General features: G+C 39.1%; 2 protein-coding genes across 2 annotated transcripts in view; one reads left to right on the forward strand and one right to left on the reverse strand.

Annotated features, from left to right (window-relative positions):
• LOC119468428 overlaps positions 1-3,534 on the reverse strand; it is a 38,528-nt gene extending 34,994 nt beyond the window's left edge. Inside the window, exon 1 of the mRNA XM_037731902.1 lies at positions 2,589-3,534. Within this exon, the coding sequence (XP_037587830.1) occupies positions 2,629-3,348 (720 nt within the window). The 5' untranslated portion in view covers positions 3,349-3,534 and the 3' untranslated portion in view covers positions 2,589-2,628. The remainder of the gene's footprint in view (positions 1-2,588) is intronic.
• The window catches only part of TRHDE (thyrotropin releasing hormone degrading enzyme), a 391,885-nt gene continuing 373,227 nt past the window's right edge, over positions 3,361-22,018 (forward strand). Inside the window, exons 1-2 of the mRNA XM_017510084.2 lie at positions 3,361-4,340; positions 17,957-18,230. Coding sequence (XP_017365573.1) covers positions 3,427-4,340; positions 17,957-18,230 — 1,188 coding nt within the window. The 5' untranslated portion in view covers positions 3,361-3,426. The remainder of the gene's footprint in view (positions 4,341-17,956; positions 18,231-22,018) is intronic.

A 22,018-nucleotide genomic window follows, 5' to 3' on the forward strand; every position in this document is an offset into this window, starting at 1 on the left:
AAAAAAAAAAAAAAGAAAACTTGCTGAAAACCTTTGTAACATTGATATAAAGGGGAGAAATATTTACCCACTTGATCTTAATACTAAGTTTTATCATGCAAAGTTACATTTAAGGAGAATCCATGAGCTAATAAGTTGTGTCCATTCTATATTAATAATCATATGTCCACTCCACTTGGGTCTGAAAAAATAATCCATTTAGTAATTTAATCACAGTAAGTAGAGACTTTACTAATTGATAAATGCATTATTTAATTTTGACATATTTGAGATTTGCCATGTAGTAATTTTCAGAAGTACATAAACACATTGATAAAATACAAAGAAGGACAGATGGAGATAAAGAGTGGAAAGAGATAACAGACTGAGAATGTGAGTGAGGGAAAGAGGAAAGGTGAAGAAAACTGGGCTAAAGGATACAAACATACAGTAAGACAGAGGAATCTAGCTGTTCAGTGTTTGAGAGCAGAGTAGGGTGACTATACCTTACAAAAATGTATTGTACTCAGGTGATGGACACCTTAAATAACCTGACTTGTCTCTACACATTATGTGCATGTGACAAAATTTCTCATGTATCCCACAAATCTGTACACATTTTAAAAAAAGGACAAACAGAAAAAGCCTTCTTTGAATCTTTTCTTGATTAATGCTTAGAAAGAGAAAATCTTACAGATCCCTTAGTGGGTAACCTCTTCCTTTAGGCAGTGGTTCTTAGAATTTTGGGGTGGATTCCAGAAGCCTCTGGTAATCAAATGCACTAAATCCATGGATATTGAATCATTAATACTGAATTACCAGTTTAAAACCCGAAAGTCAGAGAAGTCTGGTGACCTGCTGAGGATCTCGGGACTCCTCTCACTTGCTTGCACTATAGCTCCTGATTCTGTGAAAACAAACCAATGAACCCCAACTCCTCAACTCTTAAAATGCATACAGCCAGATACATATGGACAGCAAGAGCACAGACATTTAAAAACAGAGCAGAAAAAAGTAACTTGAACAGAATGTGGCATTTCCCTTGGTCTGTTGCTAACGGCCCACATACAACATGCTTAAAAAATCCCACCCTGGCACTTATTTTCATCATCACTTAAAAATGATTCAAATGGACATTTAAAATGCATGGCATTGCGCATGTATCCCATCTGGGAATAAATGGAAAAGGGCTTCCTCGAGCAGGGCTGTGTTTTCTTTGGTGGTTATCAGACTAAGGTTGATCTATAATTGGTCTCTTCTCTTTGGTCATGCTTTTAAAGCCAAACACAATATTTTAATTGTCTATTTTCAGTACTCCAAAGTCAGAAGCATTAACCATTCCTTTTTGTAATAAAATAGCTATGGACATGATTTGTAAAACGTCTTCAAGATTTGAAGACATGAAAGAAACATGTAAAAAGGAATTACCTCATTTTCTTTGTATTATTCACTTTTTTAATTGACCCAGAAGCCAATCATATTTTGTTTTATTAAACACTGGAGACTCCTGCTTCTTAGCTGTCACCTTTGGGGTGGCTGTTTTCTGAATGTTGTTCCAATTAAAGTTCTTCACACAAATTGTGAGGGTTGGATGTCCCACATACTTATACATACTCTTCACTATATTTTTAAACTCCAGTGTGCTCAGACAAGAGTCCATAACCAGCTACGAACCTATTTTGATGCTGCCTGCTGTCAGCAAACTGTCTATTGATAACTGTCCTAATAAAGTTTAAACAATTTTCATAACACTGGAAAGCTGCATGAAAGTAATTATGGCTAGGTGCAATGAAACACTGACCAATCATGGAATGTATTCGTTCACTGTATTAAGCTCATAGCCCAGCTTTTCTCAGTCTCAAGCTTTTGGTCCTGAATGTTACACTGTAGGCATTGTGTTTTAATCATTTCCCCAATCTAAACATAGAAATTATCCTATGGGGAAAACATCACCTTCCTTTGGCCTTTACTTCCGGAGGATTTTAATGCTTCATTGCTAACCATTATTTTAATGCTGCACACCTGGACACATCACACAGTATAATGTAATATATGTAGTCAGGCTTTGGAGAATTTATTTCAATTTACATACAATCCTCCAAATCCTCTGTCGAGCTTGATGTGAAATCTGACACAGCCACATCTCCCCAGCAGGGTCTGTCTTTGCTCTCTTTGTTAATAGCCAAGGGCTCCAAGGATCTCTCCGTGGAGCGCGGTGGGGCTAAGGAGTCAGGAAGAGGGGTGACTGCGGGGCTTGTTGCGCTGAAGATTTACAATGTACTTCTCGCAGGCGGCTCAGCAACCCCCTCTGTGGCTGTGGGTGTCTGGTGTGACAGAGCGGAGAAAAGCTCTCTAATCTCCCAGCGCCTGCCTCTGCCGCTCAACCGCTCCCCTCCCTCCCGCCTTTCCTGCCTCCTCGCGCGCGCTCTCTCTGCCTTTCTCAGGGAGTTTCAGTCCCTCAATGCAGCTGGAGTAGCCCTGGCAATCTAAACCCGGAGCCTGTGTATATACACACACGCACACACACGCACACACATGCACACGCGCTCGCACATACGCACTTCGGCTCTCCCCCTGGGGATATGGAGCAAACCCAGAGCTTCATCTACCTGAAGGGAATGGCCCGGCCGGACACTTCTTTCTCAGTTGTCATCTCCGGAGGGCAGAGCAAGACTGGAAAGAGGGAGGCTCGCTGTCGGGTCTGCAACCTCCTGCCGTTTGCCGCCACCGCCGCTTAAAGTGCCCAGGGTGGAGGAGAAGGCTTTTCCAGGACGGACCTCCGTCGTAGCTTCGCGGCCCTAGGACTTCCTCCTGCTGGTTCACTCTAGTCTCTCCCACCTCGACCATCCTCTCCTCTCCAGCTGCAGGGTGTATGGCTCGGGTGCCTCCCGTGCTGTGGCCGCTGTCACTGCTCCTGCGAACACATTCCACCCAGAGGACTGAACGCCGCCGCTGGAGTGGGGGAGAAAGCGGAAGCCCTAACTTCCCCCTCCACACACTCGCTCTCCCCACTGCTCTCGTCCTTCTCCCCAGCCGAGGACCGGTTGGAAGGCTCCCGCGGAAAGCGAGGCGAGAGCGCGGCGCAGGGGAGGGACAGCCGGGAGCCGCAGGCGCACAGGGGCGGGAGCAGCATGTGCCCCAGCGCCGGGTGCTCGCCCGAGAAGTAGCGCGCGCTGGGCAAGCAAGGCGCTTTCCAAGTTGGGCGCGTCCCAGAGCTCGCAGCTCCCCTCCTCGGCAGCCCGAGTCCGGAGTGAGGCGGGGCTGATGGGGGTCGCTGAAGCTGCCGTCGCTGGTGGCCAGAACCCGTCTTAAAAGAACCCAGGCCAGCATTCCCAGTAGCGCGCCCTCGGCCCGCGTGCGATCTCCCATGCCTGCTCTGGCGGTGGCCCCGGTGGCCCGCTCGCGGGGGGTGCGAGAGGGGGCGGGGGAGGAGGAGGAGGCGGTGTGATGGCCCTGGACGGCGAGCTGGGGGAGCAAGAGGAGGAGAAGAAAAAGAAGAAAAAGAAGAAGAAGAAGAAGAAGAAGAAGGAGGAGGAGGAGGAGGAGGGGGCCGAGAAGAGCAGCTCACCCTTCGCGGCCACGATGGGGGAAGACGACGCCGCGCTTCGGGCTGGCGGCAGGGGGCTCTCGGACCCGTGGGCAGACTCCGTGGGAGTGCGACCCCGCACCACGGAGCGCCACATCGCGGTACACAAGCGGCTTGTGCTGGCCTTCGCCGTGTCCCTCGTGGCACTGCTCGCGGTCACCATGCTCGCCGTGCTGCTCAGCCTGCGCTTCGACGAGTGCGGGGCGAGTGCCATGCCAGGCGCCGACGGTGGCCCCGCGGGCTTTCCGGAGCGCGGCGGCAACGGGAGCCTCCCCGGATCAGCCCGGCGCAACCACCACGCAGGCGGGGACTCCTTGCAGCCCGACGCTGGTGGGGTGGCCAGTCCGGGGACCCCGTCCACCCAGCCGCCGTCGGAGGAGGAGCGGGAGCCGTGGCAGCCGTGGACGCAGCTTCGCCTGTCGGGCCACCTGAAGCCGCTTCACTACAATCTGATGCTCACCGCCTTCATGGAGAACTTCACCTTCTCCGGGGAGGTCAACGTGGAGATCGCGTGCCGGAACGCCACCCGCTACGTAGTGCTGCACGCTTCCAGAGTGGCGGTGGAGAAGGTGCAGCTGGCCGAGGACCGGGCGTTCGGGGCTGTCCCAGTGGCCGGTTTTTTCCTCTATCCGCAAACCCAGGTCCTAGTGGTGGTGCTGAATAGGACGCTGGACGCGCAGAGGAATTATAATCTGAAGATTATCTACAACGCGCTCATCGAGAATGAGCTCCTGGGCTTCTTCCGCAGCTCCTATGTGCTCCACGGGGAGAGAAGGTATGGAGGGAGGCGGTGCCCCGCGCCGCCCCACCCCGCCGAGCGGCTCGAACCTCAGGCGGCCGGCGACCCCGGGGACCCAGCTGGCTTCCAGTACCCGGGAAGCCAGGGGTGGGGGAAGGAAACGAAAGCTTGGTAGGGCAGTCAGAACCTCGGGGTCTCCTAGATGCCTCAGGGTCTCCCTGCTGCCAACTCCGCAAACTGACTCACCCGTGCCAAAAGATGAATGCCGCCCCCTCCTCTAGTCGGGACCTCTCCTCTTCCCTTCAAAGTTCCTTAGCCATCAAAACGCAGGGCTCTTTTTCTGAAGGATAGCTGGTAATCTGAGCGATGCCAAAATAACATGAAAGGCTTGCCAAGTTACCGTCGAGGGAAAATACATGACAGCAGCGCATCCAGGTTAGGATGTCAGGGCAGGTCAGGGGCATACCGTCCCTCCCCCGCCCCAACATGCCCATCTCCCCTGACTATTAGCCCCCTGCCAGGTGCAGAGCAGAGGATGGGCTTTGGCTGAATAAAGTTTCCTCAAACTCCAAGTTGAGATTCGGAGTGAAAAGAGTGGTTTCCAGAGTTAGGCCCAGAGAACCCGGACAGGGGTGGAGGGTGCAAAGGCCAAAGCCGGGGAGAAGCAGCCTCGCGAGCGCTGCCAGCTCTGTGCTAAGTCAGGGTGATTCCAATTGTTTGTTCATGAGTTGCTGTCTCTGGAGATGATTCCAGTGGTGAAGGGTGAAAAAGCTAGTGGTCAGTCCCAAACGCCTTGTTAGTATCTTTGGCGGGTTTTACATTTGGGTAGTCTTGTATTTAAAAAAAAAAATTCTGAGAGGCCATGGAGCTTTTCATCACTTGGTTAGATCTCAGACTTCATAATCCAATAGAACCGAGTTCGAATCTCTGCTGTTCATCTAACTGTGGTGAAGGTTTGAGGAAGGTAATTAACCTTTTCCTGACATGACTACTTCTAGTACTTATTGCACACCCATGAACTCAATCCGACAAGAACTCTATGAGGTAGATGCTATTATCAGCATTCCCTGTTTTACAAGTGGGGAAGTGGAGGCACAAGTAGGTCACATAGCTTGACCGAGATCACCAAGAGTGAACAGATGAAGCACAGATTTAGACCCTGGGAGTTTGGCTCTAGAGCCTAGACTTTTCATTCTCACTTGGGGATACCAATAATAATATCCTACTTTAGTATTTGTATGAGTGAATGCATTACAAAGCACTTACCCCTGTGCCTGGCATATAGAGTGTCCACCATAAACACTAGCTCTTATGAGTGTTTTGTGACAGTAAGCTCTCAGGTATATTGTTGAATGAGTAAGCGATTCTTTTTCTTTGCTCTAACTCCCTCATTGCTAAAATAACTTCAATTAATTAAATGACTATAGGGCAGATGCACAACCAAAGTGAGCTTAAAAATTAAACCAACAGCTTTAGAAGAGGAGGCAGGTTATAGATCAGTAATGAGGCAGAGCCTCTCCTTTTCTCAGGTGATTCTCACAACAGCAGAACACTGGGGCTCAGAGAAGCCCAGGGCCCTGAAGGTCAGCAGGCTTGTCAGTGGAGAGCTAGGACTTGAACCCTGGTTCTCTAATCCCTGGTCCACACAGAGCTTATGGTGTTTGGAACCTCTCAGAAGAAGTTATTGTGTAAGAGGCTGTGGAAATTGCCATGTGTTGTGAAAGTAAGCAAAAGTTTTATTATTTATAGAGTTCTATGAAGTAACCTCCTATAAATAAAATGCCCAATGCTTTAGTAGTTGTATGATAGGTAAAACTTCCTATGAGTGAATGTATAAATTATTCACTTTCTAACTTCTGACATCAGATATGGTAATTTAAACCCCCTTCTACCACTTTCTCTAACATGTTCTAAAGAATACAGATTAAAAATCTTTTTAAACCCCAAATTATATCAAATATGGGGGAAAGGCATAGAAAACAAATTTGTATACTATGTTTAAGAACAAGCTTGTTATGTCAAAATGTCAATAGTGGCAGCTGCATATCATTACTGATACATCTTGCTGTGGTGAAATAAATGCTTTCAACAAATCCTGTTTTTTGAGCCATGCCAAAATATATTTGACAGAACTGAGTTTGTTTTGGTCAGTGCTTTCAAATTAACAGGACTTTTTAAAAGACCAGATGTTTCTGCTTGACCCATAACTGATTTCTTTTACCCCTAGTGCACATTTGTATTCAAACTCTCTCCTGCAGTTTTCCCCAAAGAAGTAAATAAGTTGGTTGGAAGTTTAACCTAGTTCATATATAGTTAAACCCTTCATTCCAATAGAAATGCAGGACTCAGTGTTCTGAAAATCCCAGGATTATTTCTAAACAGCATCTTAGAGACAATCCTTGTTCCTCATTTTTTTCCCCTCTTCATTATTATTACCAGAGTACTGATAATTTCTTGGATGTTTCTGCTGGAATTGATAAGGCAAAAGAAATGAATCTAATAAACCATTTCGTAGTTATGTAAACTTTCTACTTATTAAACTTTTTTTTGTTACTAAAGTCACTTGGAGCATTTTTAAACAGACCCATATCAGGATCTCAGATAGGGTTATACTTTTATTGGTGAGTTTGTCCACAAAATGTAATGTAAATTGGCATTTTAAAACTCACTTTCATATAGGACACAGATGCAAACACTGAATTTTTATTTGATTAATAATTAAATATTTTGGTCTTTAGTTAGATATGATTTTGTCAGTTTAACTATAGGATAATACCTGAAATAAAAACAAATATTTAATCTGGCAAAGGGAGTCATATTGAGCAACTTGAAATGCTTAAAAGAGCGATACTATCATGCAGTCCACTTCTCTTAGCTTATGTGGAAACAATAACTCGTTAAAATCCTATCCGTTCATATTCTTCAACTCGCTTCTCAGAGATCTGAGCAAAAGAATTTTGGTGATGGCAGGAAAATTAAATTCCACTGTGTGCTATATACCTTGGACCCCTGGAAGGTTTTATCCCCGCTGGGTGCTGTAGGTAGCCTGGCTTTGTACAACTGGGAAGACTTGCTTTTCCTGGTTTCCATACTGTAGTGTACAAAGGTTAGAAGATGAGGCCCCCCCTTGAAGCCCAAGGTTTTTTCAAGTTGAGACAAATTCTCTACTCTTGGTTACTACACTTGTTGAATATCGAAAATAAATTTTCTTAAAATCAAAATGTTTACAAACTAAGCAGTAAATTAGGCAGAATACATACTTACTTTTTCATCAACTGGGTGTGCAGCAGGCAGATAAAAATGGATGTGTATTTATGCCATAGTCTACGACAAGATAATATGCTTGCTTAGAATTACATAAAATGTTCATTTACCTGAAATAATTGCCGCTTTTGGGTAGCCAGATGGAGAGCACACCCATGTTCAAAGTAGGGTACTTTAATTTAGATCCAGATGGTTGGATCGAAAGGTAAATATAGCCAAGATAAAGAACATTCTATTCAATTTCAAATGGGTGACTGTTTTCCTTAACAAACTTTGATAGGGTCTATAACATGCCAAAGTGAAAGATGACATTAAAAATAGGAGGTCCTTTTCTATAAAGGATTGTTTAGAGAGAAACTATCGTCTCCAAGTAAAATGGGAAAATAATAGTGGTAGTTCTCAAATAGAATTGGGACCATCCTTTTGCAAAAATCCTGGGGAGAGAATGGAGGATTTTATCTCTGGGTAGGCATTTGCTCTACTGTGGCATTAGTGTGTGTGATTTGATGTCTTCTAATTTTCTCAGAATGAATTAATACTCATGATATTTAATAATAACAAGAAATTCACTACATTAGTTTTAGATTGAAAGCAGCTTCATTTCTCCCGTTCACTTTGGTAAGAAGATAGCTTAACATGAGCAAGTAGGATGTTCCTCTATTGAGGGCTGTGAACTGAAAAAATCTTTTGAGAACCATTTGTTTCTGTAAAAACTTTTCTCTATGTATGATTCCTTAATGGACTTAGCTCATTGTTTTTATGTCAGGCTCACATAACCATATGGCAAAACTGAGTTCAGTGCTGGATTTTGAACACAATTCAAAATACCACCAGTAAACCATATCTGGACAATGTTTACTTAAAAAGAAGCTCTGACCATTTAATAATGACTCACTCAGGGAGAAAATTTATGCAATTGGTGTTTGTCTTGCTGTGTTTTCTGTAGTGTCATTCGATTTGATCACCCTGGATAGTAATTGAATATGCAGTTTTTTCAAATTATTTTAATTGACATAAAATTGTATATATTTATTGTGTATAACCTAATGTTTTGAAGCATGCATATATTTGGAACAAATGTAGCTAATTAACAAATGTATCACCTTGCACAGCTATTTTCATGGTGAGAATACTTATCATCCACTCTCTTAGCATTCTTCAAGAACATAATATATTGCCATTAACTGTAGTAACCTTGCTTTACAATAAATCTCTCCAACTTATTCCTTTAATGTAAGTAATTAATGTCCTTTGATCAGCAGCTCCTCAACTCCATTCTTCCCCTAACCTCTTAGTGTCTGGTAACTTCCATTCACCATTCTACTCTAATTATATCGGGGCGACTTTTTTAGATTCCACATATGACTAAGATCATGAGATCTCATGCCTTTTTATGCCTGGCTTATTCACTTACATGAAGTCTTCCAGTTCATCCATGTTGTCCCAAATGATGGGATTTTCTTCTTTTTATGGCAGAATAGTATTTATTAGTGTGTGTATACATTGTCTCTATCCATTCATTCATTGATTAACTCTTAGGTTGGTTCTGTATCTTGGCTACTGTGAATAATGCTGCAATAAACATGTTGCAGATATCTCATCAACATAATCATTTCTTTCTTTTCTTTTTCTCTTTCTTTTTTTGAGACAGAGTGTCACTCTGTCACCCAGGCTGGAGTGCAATGACATGATCTTGGCTCACTGCAGCCTCCACCTCCCAGGTTCAAGCAAGCCTCCTGCCTCAGCCTCCTGAGTAGCTGGGATTACAGGCATGCACCACCACACCCAGCTAATTTTTGTATTTTTAATAGAGACAGAGTTTCATCATATTGGACAGGCTGGTCTCAAACTCCTGACCTCATGATCTGCCTGTCTTGGCCTCCCAAAGTGCTCGGATTACAGGTGTGAGGTACTGTGCCCGGCCTCAACATAATGATTTATTTTTCTTTGGATACATAATTTCCCAATAGTGGGATTGTGAGATCATATGGTAGTTCTATTTTTAATTTTTGATGAACTGTCCTACCGTTTTCCATCATGGCTTTACTAATTTATAGTGTACTAATTTCCACCAATAGTGTACAAGGGTTCTTTTTGCTCCACATCCTTGCTGTTATCTTCTGTCTATTTGATAATAGCCATTCTTACAGGTGTGAGTTGATAATATCATTGTGGTTTTGATTTGCATTTCCCTGATGATTAGTGATGTTGAACAATTTTTCACATACCTGTTGGCTATTTGTATGTCTTGTTTTGGGAAATTTTCATTCAGGTCTTTTGCCCACTTTAAAAAATCAGGTTGTTTATTTGCTTGCTATTGAGTTGATTTCCTTATATAGTTTATTAATCACTTATCAGATGTACATATTGCAAATATTTTCTTCCACTCTGTAAGTTGTCTTTTTACTCTGTTGTTTATTTCCTTTGCTGTGCAGAAACTTTTTAGTTTGATGTAATCACATTTGTCTATTTTTTTGCTTTTATTGCCTGTGCAGTTGCCTTTCTTTTCATTTATTCAATGCAACTCCAAACTGAGCCTATCTGCTTTGGATCTCTTTCAAATAATGATGGACCTGATACTGGCTTTCCCAGTATTTGTTTGGTATGTACAATATGTTTGTTTCTTTAAACTGATTGTTGCCACTGTTTGTGTGGATGGGCTTGAGAAAACAATGCAGGATGATGTTTTAGGTGTGCTTGAGGATGGTGACATCTGGTCAATATGATTACAAAAATAGGACTTACCTCTTTAAGTGGGACTTCAAAGAGTGATAAAAAACGGTGAGGAACAAAGAATTTACCTTTAAGACATAAATGTTTTAAGTCTGTAAGGAGGGGCATCCTTCCTTCGCCCCCATGCTCATTCTCCCAATCCCCAGCAATCATAATCTTCATCATCACCATCATCATCATCATCACCATTTCTTAATTCTTTGCATGTTCTTTACTTCCTCCCAAATTTACATTAGTGGCCAGCTTCCACCAGGATTTTTCAAAGTTCCATGCCATCCTACTCTCTACTACATGAGAGTGCATACTTTCTCCCACAGACAGAATTTTATTGGGCAGAATTTTGGAAAATTCAAATGTGAAAAATGCTTCCGGCTTTTTCCAGGTTCCTGAGCAACCGGAAATGGTGCACAAACAGGCACAGCTGCATGATGGTGGTGGAATTGTGAGGGTAGACTAAGATTGGCAATGTTGCACGGTGCTGAAGTAGGGTGAAGAACCCAGGCTTACTCTTCCTGCCCTCTTTGCCTTCAAGCCTCTGAATGCCTGGGTGGGCCTGACATTTATGGAGCTCTGGCCCCAGTTGTACAGGGACAGGATAAGTTAATTCCTCCCAGTGCACACCTATGTGTGTGCTGCAGGATGAAGTTTTGTTTTAATCATTCAAATCTTTCCTCACTATACAACTTAAAAAAAAGTCAGAGGATAGACAAGGAAAGTAGTTTAAAAACTATGGTTGTTGGTTGCTTTCAACATCTTTTAAAAATAGATTATTGTAAAAAATCATATAAGATTTTTTGAAAAAAATTAGTCCACTTTTGTTGTGTTGCTGGATGGAAAAGTGTGTATTCTCTTCCTCCTAAGCAGGGACTGTGGAACCAGACTGCTTGGCCTCATGTCCTGCCTCTGCCACTTATTAACTTTAAGACCTTGACCAGATTTCCTAATTCCTGTGTGTCTAGTGTCCTCATCTGGAAAGTGGAGATAATGACATTTTATTGTACAGGGTTGTTGTGACAATTACATCAGTAATAAAGCACTTAGAACAGTCTGATAATTGGTAAGCACATCTGTAGTTATTAAATACAATTTTATTATTCCATGGCTGGAGATCTATTACTTGGGCTAGTACCAGGTTGTGTAGGACGAACATTCTTGCTTTGAGGTTTCCCCTTGCTGACAAAACAGTAGAGAAATGGTCACCATGGACATTCCTTTGGCTGAATGTTTGTTTTTCCCACCTAAGCAGAGTTCAAAAGACAGAGAATGGGAAAAGAAAGAGGGAAGGAAGAAGAAGAGCCTGGTTACCAGAAAGAAGGGAGAGAAAACAAAGGTTGTGGTATTTCAGCCAGACAACCCCCAGCTTGGATTAAATACTGTGAGATGGAGAGGGCTAAGTGAGCAGAAAGACTGAGGGAAACAAAAGAAACACACAACTCTCTGATTTCAGCACTGCTCTCTATTAGCAGTGAGAATAGCAGGAACCAGAGACTGAAGGGTTAGCAGGGCACCAGTACAGCAAGAAGAAAAGCCCTAAGTACCAAGGAAAGGTATCTCGGTCATTAGATATTGTTCCCAAGACTTTATGTGAGTTTTGACAACAGCAGTACTTTATAATACTTATATAATGTTTTGCCTCTCTCCAATAAAAAAAAGCAAATGAATCTCAGACACTAATTTTATTTATTTTTATGAAAGCCTAATTTTATGGCCTGGGAAAGTTATTTTAATGCATTCATGATACCCTTCAACAATGATGATCAAGTACTCAGTACTTATTTTTGGTAAGCATATTTAGTACATAAATGCTGAAACAATTATGAATATTATGCTCTGTTTTTATAACACGATTATTCACATATGCACCACTTCCTACATACATATTGCTGGCATTATTGCCTTATGTTTTTAGTTTACTCCAATGGTTATTTAAAAAAAAATAGACTACACACTTGCTTATAGTATTGAATATTCAGCAGGAGTACTTCCCTTCTGAAATAGCAGAGGTTTAATGACTCATTGAAGTGCATAAAAACACAGTCTAAACAACGACCCATTTTGGCTTAAAGAATTTTGTCATCGGGTAACAATTTGCATTTTGGATTAACGATTTAAAACGGGACACGTGTAACTTCCATGACCTTGTAACAGTTCGCTTACTGCAATCAGTTGAATAGTAACTAGATGTTCCATTGAAACTTTTCTTTAGGTCTTGGGAGTCTTTATTACCAATCTTAAACTACTGCAATATTAGAGAAATTGCAGTTGCTATAGAAGTAGGTTCAAAATCATTTTCCACTGTGTCATGCATTGATGTGGCCAAAACGGAAACCTTTCAAATGATCCATGCTGTTTGTGAGGTTCTCTTGGTTTTGGTGGATTCCACACTGAAATGCCTTGAATCAATCTGAATACTAACCATGTTATGCAAATGTTTGTTTCCTCTGCATATCTTACCTTTATGAAAAGGCAAACTGAAAATAATAGAGCAGCAATTGTTTTGTATCACATACTGTAATTTGTTGGCAATATCAACCAACATTAATGCATTACTTCTGCTGAATGTTATCATAATGACTTGACACAAGTAGCTTGCCTAGTGAACTTCCGCAGAAATAAGAAGAAATCAATTCTCTATATCCTTCAGAGGCAACACAGAGCTTTAAGCCTTCCTTCTTAGCTCAACCAAAATGTCAAATAGACAAGTTGTTAAGAAAATAATTTATTTTAGATAGAAGAGAATTAAAATACATGTACATTATTCACATTTTTCCAGTTATGCTAAAATGACATTCTAGGAATCACACTCCCAGAATGTCACTTTTGAAAGTGGAATTTTTTTGGTAACAGACAGATTCATTAAAAGATAAAAATGATTTTGTTTAAAAAAGCAGGAGCATAACAGACAACAAAATAGTTATCCCATTACCTTCTGCCTTTTGCTGTTTTGTTTTACTTCTTGCTGTATTTACATATATTTTCATGTCTATACTATATATTGAAATATTTCTATTTTTAATCAATTTTTTGTATTTCTTATACTTGGTATCCTGCTTACCACCTCAAACTCACCACAAATTCACTCCAAACTCATTATTTTATCCTCAAAATCACTGTTTCTATGGGCTTCTTTGATGTTTTTAATGACAGTAAGCAGAAGAGAAGTCTCACTTCCACCAATTGAAGGCAACCATAAAATATATGCAGTGTAGACAAAATTATATTTTTGAAATTCTACAGGCATTGTTGCCTGTTAAGGGCACTGACCTGAAACTGGCTCTCTTTGTTAGAAAAAAGAGTATCAAGGGTGAAAAAGATGTTACAGATGAACTTGAAATACTGAGATCAGATGTAACCAGAATCTGCAAGACAGCAGACAGGGCACAAACTTAGTATGTGAATGAAAACTTTATTGAAGGCTTATTTCTGTGCTACATATAGTCAACTCACTCATTTCTCCATCCAACTCTGACCTTTAACCTTCTAGCCAGGTTTTAAGACCAATTCTTATACTTTCTTTTTCATAAAACCTTCTTTGAGTTGTTTAAGCTGGTGGCTTTCAACTGGGACAATCTCTTCCTACAGTGGACATCTGCAATGTCCAGGGACATTTTTGCCCATCTCAACTGAGGAGAGATGATACTGGTATCTAGTGGTAGAGGCCAGGGATACTGCTAAAGATCCTTCCAAGGCACAGGACAGTCCTCACAACAAATAATTATCTAGTCTAAAATATCTGTAGTCCCAACCTTGAGAAACTTTGCTTTAGGAGAATGTAATTTCTTCATATATTTCCCTCTTTGTCATGGCTTTTTGTATAATACCTGTCCAGGTATATGTTTAATTTATTTTCTTAGCATAGAAACTCTTTGCGGGAAGGAAGCATATGTATTTATCTTTTTCTCCCCAGTATTGAACACTCAGAAATGAATGATTAAAAGAAGCAAATGCATTATAGGGCTTGTAGTAAAAAGCTATTTATTGGTAGTGTAATTTAATATCTTTAAAAACCTATCACATTTGGGGAATATTTTATTTCTGATTTTTGTTCAGTTATAGGATCTCAAGCTTGGAAAAGACCTTAAATCTAATCTAGTCCAACTGCTCTTCTTTACCAAGGGACTTTTTTGATTTTCTAAATACTGAATTGAAATTCAATTGCAATCATCTTCAGGTGCGAGACTGTGAAATTGGTATTTCCTCATTTAGACATTATCAGAATATATGGTGGCCCTCTGTGCATAGATATATACTGTGTGTATGAATTCATTAAGAATATTAATTGCAGAAGAAGTCACTAGGTGATCTTTATAGTTCTTTTCAACCCTGAGCGTTGGCGATTTAAACTGCTACCTTCCCTAACATACTTACTTACTTGGTAAGGCAAAAAGAGACTGCACTATGTTTTTTCTCTGCATAAATATTTGTTCTATCAAATTATCCTTAGCCCAGAGGTATTTACATTTTTTACACCTAATAACTTCTTACCCACTAATTACTTAATATCAAAGACATCTTTGATTTTTACTTAAAAGCTAATTCATTCTAATTATAACCTCTCTGTTGAACTCTTGTAGAACTCTTCCCCTAGTATTATTAGTTGTCTTTTCATTTCCCATGAAAAATATTATACATATACATACATACATACATATATATATATATATATAGTTCATAGAAAATATATTTTTCAATTAGACTGCAAAGCCCTTGAATACAAAATTGGTAATATCTTAAAAAATTATACAGAGTACCTAACACAAGGTGAGTATCCCCACTCCAAAAATCCAAAATCTAAAGTGTTACAAAACCCAAAACTTTTTGAGCACCAACATGATGCTCAAAGGAAATGCTTATTGGAACATTTTTTATTAGGATTTTTGGGTTAAAGATGCTCAGCTGGTGGTATGTAATTCATATATTCTAATATCTGAAAAAATCCAAATTCTGAAACACTTTTGATCCAAAACATTTCGAATAAGAGAGACTCAACCTGTATAGCATAAAGCTCTCAGATAGCAGACAATATTCATTCAGCGATTGAAATGGAGTTCTCAGATATTTCAAAGTTAAAAAGGAATAACTTTGGCTCATATATAAAATCCCATGGGTATCTTTTAAATAGCCTCATTGAGAAATATTAAGCTCAGTGGACATTTTACTTAATAAGCTGAAAGATAAGATTCACGAGCATTATGTAAGGTAAAAACATAGGAAGACAAAATTGTAAATAGGTACATTTTAACTAAAAGGTACTGACATTTCATTAAGCAGAAAGTGTATGACTAGCAGCAGAAAAGAGTAAGAAAAATATTACCATGATACTGGCAAATTGGGAAAGAAGAATCTTTGTTACCTACAGCTGAATTAAGACATTGTTTATAAATTATGGCTAAAAATTAATTTTACTGTTTTGAAATGTCATTCAGAATATGTAAGTTCTAGACCCAGCTTTGTGCTAATTGTCTGTATAACTTCAGACAAATCACTTAATCCTATTGGATCCACTTTTTCAACTTAAGAAATTTATGACAGTAGGACAATTTGTTTCCAATATTGCTTCCAGCTTTAGCTTCATATTTGTATGATTTACAATTAAAATTTGTTTTCCATATATTGTCTCATTTTATTATTTTAACTTTTGTAAGGGAAGCCTAGAAAACATTGTATTCTCCTTCTACTAATGAAAAAACAGGGTCAGACGGTTAAGTTACTTAACCAAGCCTGGTGTGTAGCAGCCTGATGCTGTTTCCAAGATAACTCTCAAAAACCTTGTCTGTGAGAATACGATTAATCTTTAAAAGGTTTTATTTTTCTTTATTCTAAAACTAAGCTTTAAGAAATTAGGCCCTCAATGATCAAAGTAAGCTATAATTTAAAAATAGCATAAAATTTGTACCTCGTGCTTCAAGCTAGGGATAGCCAATAAGATTCAATACGCATGTCAACCCGTATTGATTGGCAGTAGTTGCCTGAAGAGCTGTGCTGAGAGAAATTTTAAGGCCAAGTTTGGGTTCAGTGGGAAAGTTGCCGTGTTAGATTAACCATGTATATCATGGATAATGGAGAGAGGAATGGTGGCAGAACTACTTATGGGGGAACAAGCCTTTTAAAGAAATTGCTTCAGAACTCAAGAATATTCTATTAATAGTCTAATATTGACTTGCCTTATATCGTTTCATAACTAGTATTATTTAAAAAGTTTAATTAACCTTTGTCATGTATGTTTTCTTATCTAGAAGAGTGAACTTTTTTTTTTTTTTTTTTTTTTNTTTTTTTTGAGACGGAGTTTCGCTCTGTCCCTGGGAGTGAGTGCAGTGGCGCAATCTTGGCTCACTGCAAACTCCTCCTCCCAGGTTCAAGCGATTCTCCTGCCTCAGCCTCCTCTGGAATAGCTGGGACTACAGGCACATGCCACCATGCCCAGCTAATTTTGTGTTTTTAGTAGAGATGACGCTTCACCATTTTGGCCAGGATGGTTTTGATCTCTTGACCTCATAATCCACCTGCCTTGGCCTCCCAAAGTGCTGGGATTACAGGCATGAGCCACCACACTGGCTGAAGAGTGTCCTTCTTAAAGTACTTAATCTTTGCCTTCATTTGTAACCATAACCATGAAAGAATATAGAAGGTGCTTTCTGTAGGAATTTTAATAAGATACAGCTTGATCTGAAGACTTGAGTGAAACATATACATATATATGTTTCACTCAAGCTTTCAGATATACACATATATAGGTATATATATATAACATATATATAACTGTATATATGCATATGTGTTTGTGTACTCACATCGACATACTTACTATGTTCATATATTTATATTAATATACATCTGGTATATTAACATATATTAATATGACATATATTATGAGTAGTAAAAAACAATGTTTTCCAGACTATTCAGTATAAACATTTGTTCCTGTGCTCCAAGAAAGTTTGAAGATATGAATCAGCAACTGCTCCATGCTATTCACAGTCATAGGTGCTTTACAGCCTTTTTTTCCTCTAAGCTGTACAATACTTTTTGAGTTAGACTTGATTATTTATTTTTTCAGCAATGACCAATGACATCTTAGAAAAATTTAATAATTGCCAAGATGGCATAGCTAAGGAAGTTGTGGAGCCAAAATTCAGACCAGAATTTATCAGGTCTTAAAATCCTTTTTCTGAACTAAACCAGGCTGTGTCTTGCTGAAATTTTAGGGCACAGATATTTCCTAAGTGATGGTCTATATTCTACCTATATCTGAGGACAGTTTTTGGATTTTGGTTTCATTGTCTTTACATGTTGTACAGCTTCAGGGAAGAAAGTGAAGCACACCAAAAAGGAGAATCATCATTTTCTAGTTCAGGCCAGTGTGATGCCGGTGAGCTATTTTTCCTATTGTATGTAATGTTTCATCAAACAAGCACTTTTCTGGGTTTAGAGAATTTATTTTAATTGAGACAGAAACCTCCCTGAAAAACGTTTATTGTTGGGGAAGTATATTACATATGGATTGTGCTTTCATGCTATTCATGGACTTAAGTTTGGTTCAGAAAAATATTGCAATTTGAAATAATATATTATTTTATCAACAGAAGCATGTAATGTGGCCATAACTTAATGCACGACACAAATGTAACTGAGAATGTCATTTTCTTTTTTTCCAGATTCCTTGGTGTTACTCAGTTTTCGCCTACACATGCCAGAAAGGCATTTCCTTGTTTTGATGAGCCAATCTACAAGGCTACTTTCAAAATCAGCATCAAGCATCAAGCAACCTATTTATCTTTATCTAATATGCCAGTGGAAACATCCGTGTTTGAGGAAGATGGATGGGTTACGGATCACTTTTCACAGACCCCTCTCATGTCCACATATTATTTAGCCTGGGCAATTTGCAACTTCACATACAGAGAAACTACCACCAAGAGTGGGGTTGTAGTAAGTATTTTCAGCTTAATGATGTTTTTGGATAATGTACACTCTGTAAAGTAACCTGATTTCTGGATTAACAGTGAATCATTTCTAACCTTTTTACACCTTATATAGTGGAATTCTTTCTTTAGTTCTTTTGGGGGTTATATATTTTACTTGTTTCAAAGTGTCAGAGAGGAACCTCTCTTCTATAAAGCACCTTGACCACCTCCACCTCCCTCCCCTATAATCCTTGTTCCTCCTCATCTCTACCCTCACTATCGTACATCTCTGGAACAACTGCTGTTGTCGGTTTTGGCAAATTGCCTGTTTGTCTTTGTGTGATTGGGAAAGCTACTTCTTTCTATTGTAACATATTTTAAATATGTACAGAAAATGTGGTGAATAATATAGTAAACGCCATAGACCTACTAGCCAGTTCTATAGAACTAAACATTTTACCATCTTTGGTCTGTTTATTGATGAGAAAGTAAAACATAGGGTGGAGTTGAAGCTCTCTGTGTAACCATCCCTTGATCTTGTTGCATTGGCCTTGATCCCTTAGAGATCAACACTGTCCTGAATTTGATGTTTGCTATTTCTGTGCATAGTATCCTATAATTATTTCATATCTATGTATAGACACACACACACACTCTCTTACAATACATACCATGCTTTAAAATTTCATGTAAGTGATTTTCTATTGTAGATAATATCCTGCAAGTTATTTTCATTTTATTTTATTTTCTTAGGAAGGGTGAGATAGAGGGAGCCTTGTCTGTATTAAATTTATAATAAGAATCAATTAGATTCTCTTTGATGACTATCGTTTGTGACACCATGGTATTGTAGGCACTTTTCACATGCAATTGTATTGCATTAGGGTAGACTATACCATGTTGAATTAACATTTCAATGGCTTACATGATATATATGCATTTATTTTAAGTTTTGTATTAACATTAAGGCAAAGTATTATGATTCTACTTTTTTTTTTCCAAATGAGTAAATTGAGTACAAGTTTAAGGAGATTAAGTAACTTGCCCAGGGTCTAAACGTGAGCAAATGTTAGAGCTCAAACCTCAGTTGGTTTAATTCTAAATTTTGGGCTTTTTCCTTTGTGCCCTATGAACTCTGTGTTTCACCATTTCACTTGTGTGTCTATAAGAAAATTCAGATTGTGATTTTCCTCATACAGTAAACTTTGTATTTCATGTTGCTTGAACACAGCAAAATAGGTGAATAGAAATCTATATTTTTAATTTGTAGGAAGTTCATAGATCTAAAATAACCTAAATTTTGAAAAATAGTTTTGGCTAAAGAAATTTTCCTCACTGTTACTTTTAATTTAAATCATGGTGGAATCTGTTTAAAAAATAAAATCTGACAGCATACAAAATCAATGCCATTACTGAAAAACCGCTTGTAATGAATTCATCTATCTAATTATTAAAATCATATTTTAAATGAAGACTTCTTAGAAGGCTTGTAGGCATATTACTCTTTGGACTTAGAATCATTTCATATGTTGAATTCCTCTGATGTTTGTTGATATCTTCTATGGGCATTTAGAAGCTGTACTCATTGGACCATACACAGACATGGAACACAAAGACATCTCATTTCCTTTTATGTCTTCAAAAGTTGATGATTGACTTGCTATAGGTCAGCTAGCATAGAGTACACTGGAAATTCTTTTTTCTAGTTTGTTTTCTTTAAAGTATCTTAAAAGTGTTCTCAGCCCTAAACAATGATGCTTGCTGCTAAATGACCCATGTTTTAAAGCCAGACACACTTCAGTTATTTAGATGTGACTTTTTATTAGAACTAAGAATCTCTAAGTATTTAATAAATACTTTAAATTCCTGCTTAATAATTTTTACATAGAAATGATAAAACATGCTACTGGAGAACACTGAAAGGTGAATTGAAATAACATTTTAGATTACATAGCCTAAAAATACTAAAATCTATAAAAAAGAAAACAAAATTGCCATTGGGAGCTCTTATTTATCAACTGTGGAAATATAGTTTAAAACTCTACTCCTTTTTTCTGTCACTCCTTTGAGAAATCTAATCTGTTTTCTTTTCACTGCCTTTCCCCTTTATTATTCAGAGCATATGAGAATGACATTTCTCAATGGAAGGAGTGGAAGTTTAGTTTTAGAATCTTGGATGTGGGATGGTCACATGAAGTCCAGGTGGTCATTTCAGATCAGAAGCCGAAGCAATTTTCTTTGCTATATGCAAGAGGAACTTGAGTAGCATATTAATAATGCACATCTGAATGGTAGCAAATCCCCAAGTGAGAATATTTGAGACATTTTCATCACCGTTGTTATTTGCTTACCAAGCTGCCCACACTTTGCAAGACACCATTCTAAGTAATTAGAAAGATTAAAAAAAATCCAAAATTCTTCTGGTACAGAGATTGCAAATTCAAGCATTCAGACTGAATCCAAGGTTGCAGCTATGTTTTGTTTACCCATCCCCAAAATGGCTTAACATTTTTTTATACTAGTTGTCAACATTAAGAAAGTGGAAGATCACACATAAACTTACTTATTTCTGGCTTCTCTTGAAAAATGTAAAGCTCTTGTAACACTAAGGTCACACTCCCATTTGGTAACATTTGTTCATTCATGTATTCCTTCAGCAGATATTTATTGACTGTAAGCCAGGTATTGTCCTAGGCTGTTATGATATAGCTGCAAACAAAGCAGAAAAGCTTCCTGCTCCCAGGGAGCTTATATTATAATGAGATGAGAGAGCCAATAAACAAAAAAATACATATACTATGTCAGGTAGTAATATATGCTAGTAAGAAAATCACTGTGCTGGGGCTTGGTGGTGGGGTGTTTGCTTCCCAGTTTAACTTAATCCAGACCACTTTTGTTCTTTTGCATCTAGTCCATTTCACTGTTTCTTTCCTGTTTGGATCAATCCCATAGATATTTGGAGTTGAAAATCCAGAGGATAGCTTATGACTATGAATAGGAAAAACAATGAATTCAATAATTGTGATTTAGGAACATTAGTATTCTGTATTCATGAATTGCTTTGATTGAAAGTTGTAGAAAATAAGTTCAAGACTAGTTGAAAGAGGGAGAAATTGTTAAGGCTTGGAGTCTAGGGGTGTGCTTCATGGAGAAGATAGGATTCAGTATGGTCCTGAATGATGGTTTGGTCTTAGAGAAGCAGATAACGTGTCTATATAATTCTTTGCCAGGGAAATGTTAATAGGAAAAGACACAGGGGTAGGGATATCTCTGTGGAATATAGTATAGCATGATGATTATAAACATTGATTTTAGAATCAGATTCATCTGTTTCAGAATTATTCCTCTGCTTTGCTTCTCTCTGAGCTTTGTTAATTAACTTCTTTTTATTCTGATTTTCTTGTTTGAAAACTGAAAGTATGGATTCTTCCTTTACAAGGTTGTTCTGGTTTCTATCACGTCATAGAAAACTACTCCAGAACTTAGTGGCATAAATCAGCCATATTATTATACTCAAAGCGTGTGTAGGTTAGGAATTTGGAAGGGCACAATGGTGGAAACTTCTCTGTGCTCAGTGATGCCTGGGGCCTCAGTTGGGGAAGTAGGATGTTTGGGGGATGACTTGACAGCAAGGGGCCAGAATCGTTTGAATCCATCTTTGTCTGGTGATTGTGCTGTCAGTCTTCTGGGATGTGAGCTGAGGCAATCAGCCATACATCCATGTGTGGCCTCTTCATGTGGCCTGGGCTTGTTCAAAGCATGATGGCCTTAGAATGGTTGGTCTTCTTACATGGTAGTTCAGAGCTCCAAATG

Source organism: Cebus imitator, unplaced genomic scaffold, assembly GCF_001604975.1.
Source record: "Cebus imitator isolate Cc_AM_T3 unplaced genomic scaffold, Cebus_imitator-1.0 Scaffold429, whole genome shotgun sequence".
NCBI classification, from domain to species: domain Eukaryota; kingdom Metazoa; phylum Chordata; class Mammalia; order Primates; family Cebidae; genus Cebus; species Cebus imitator.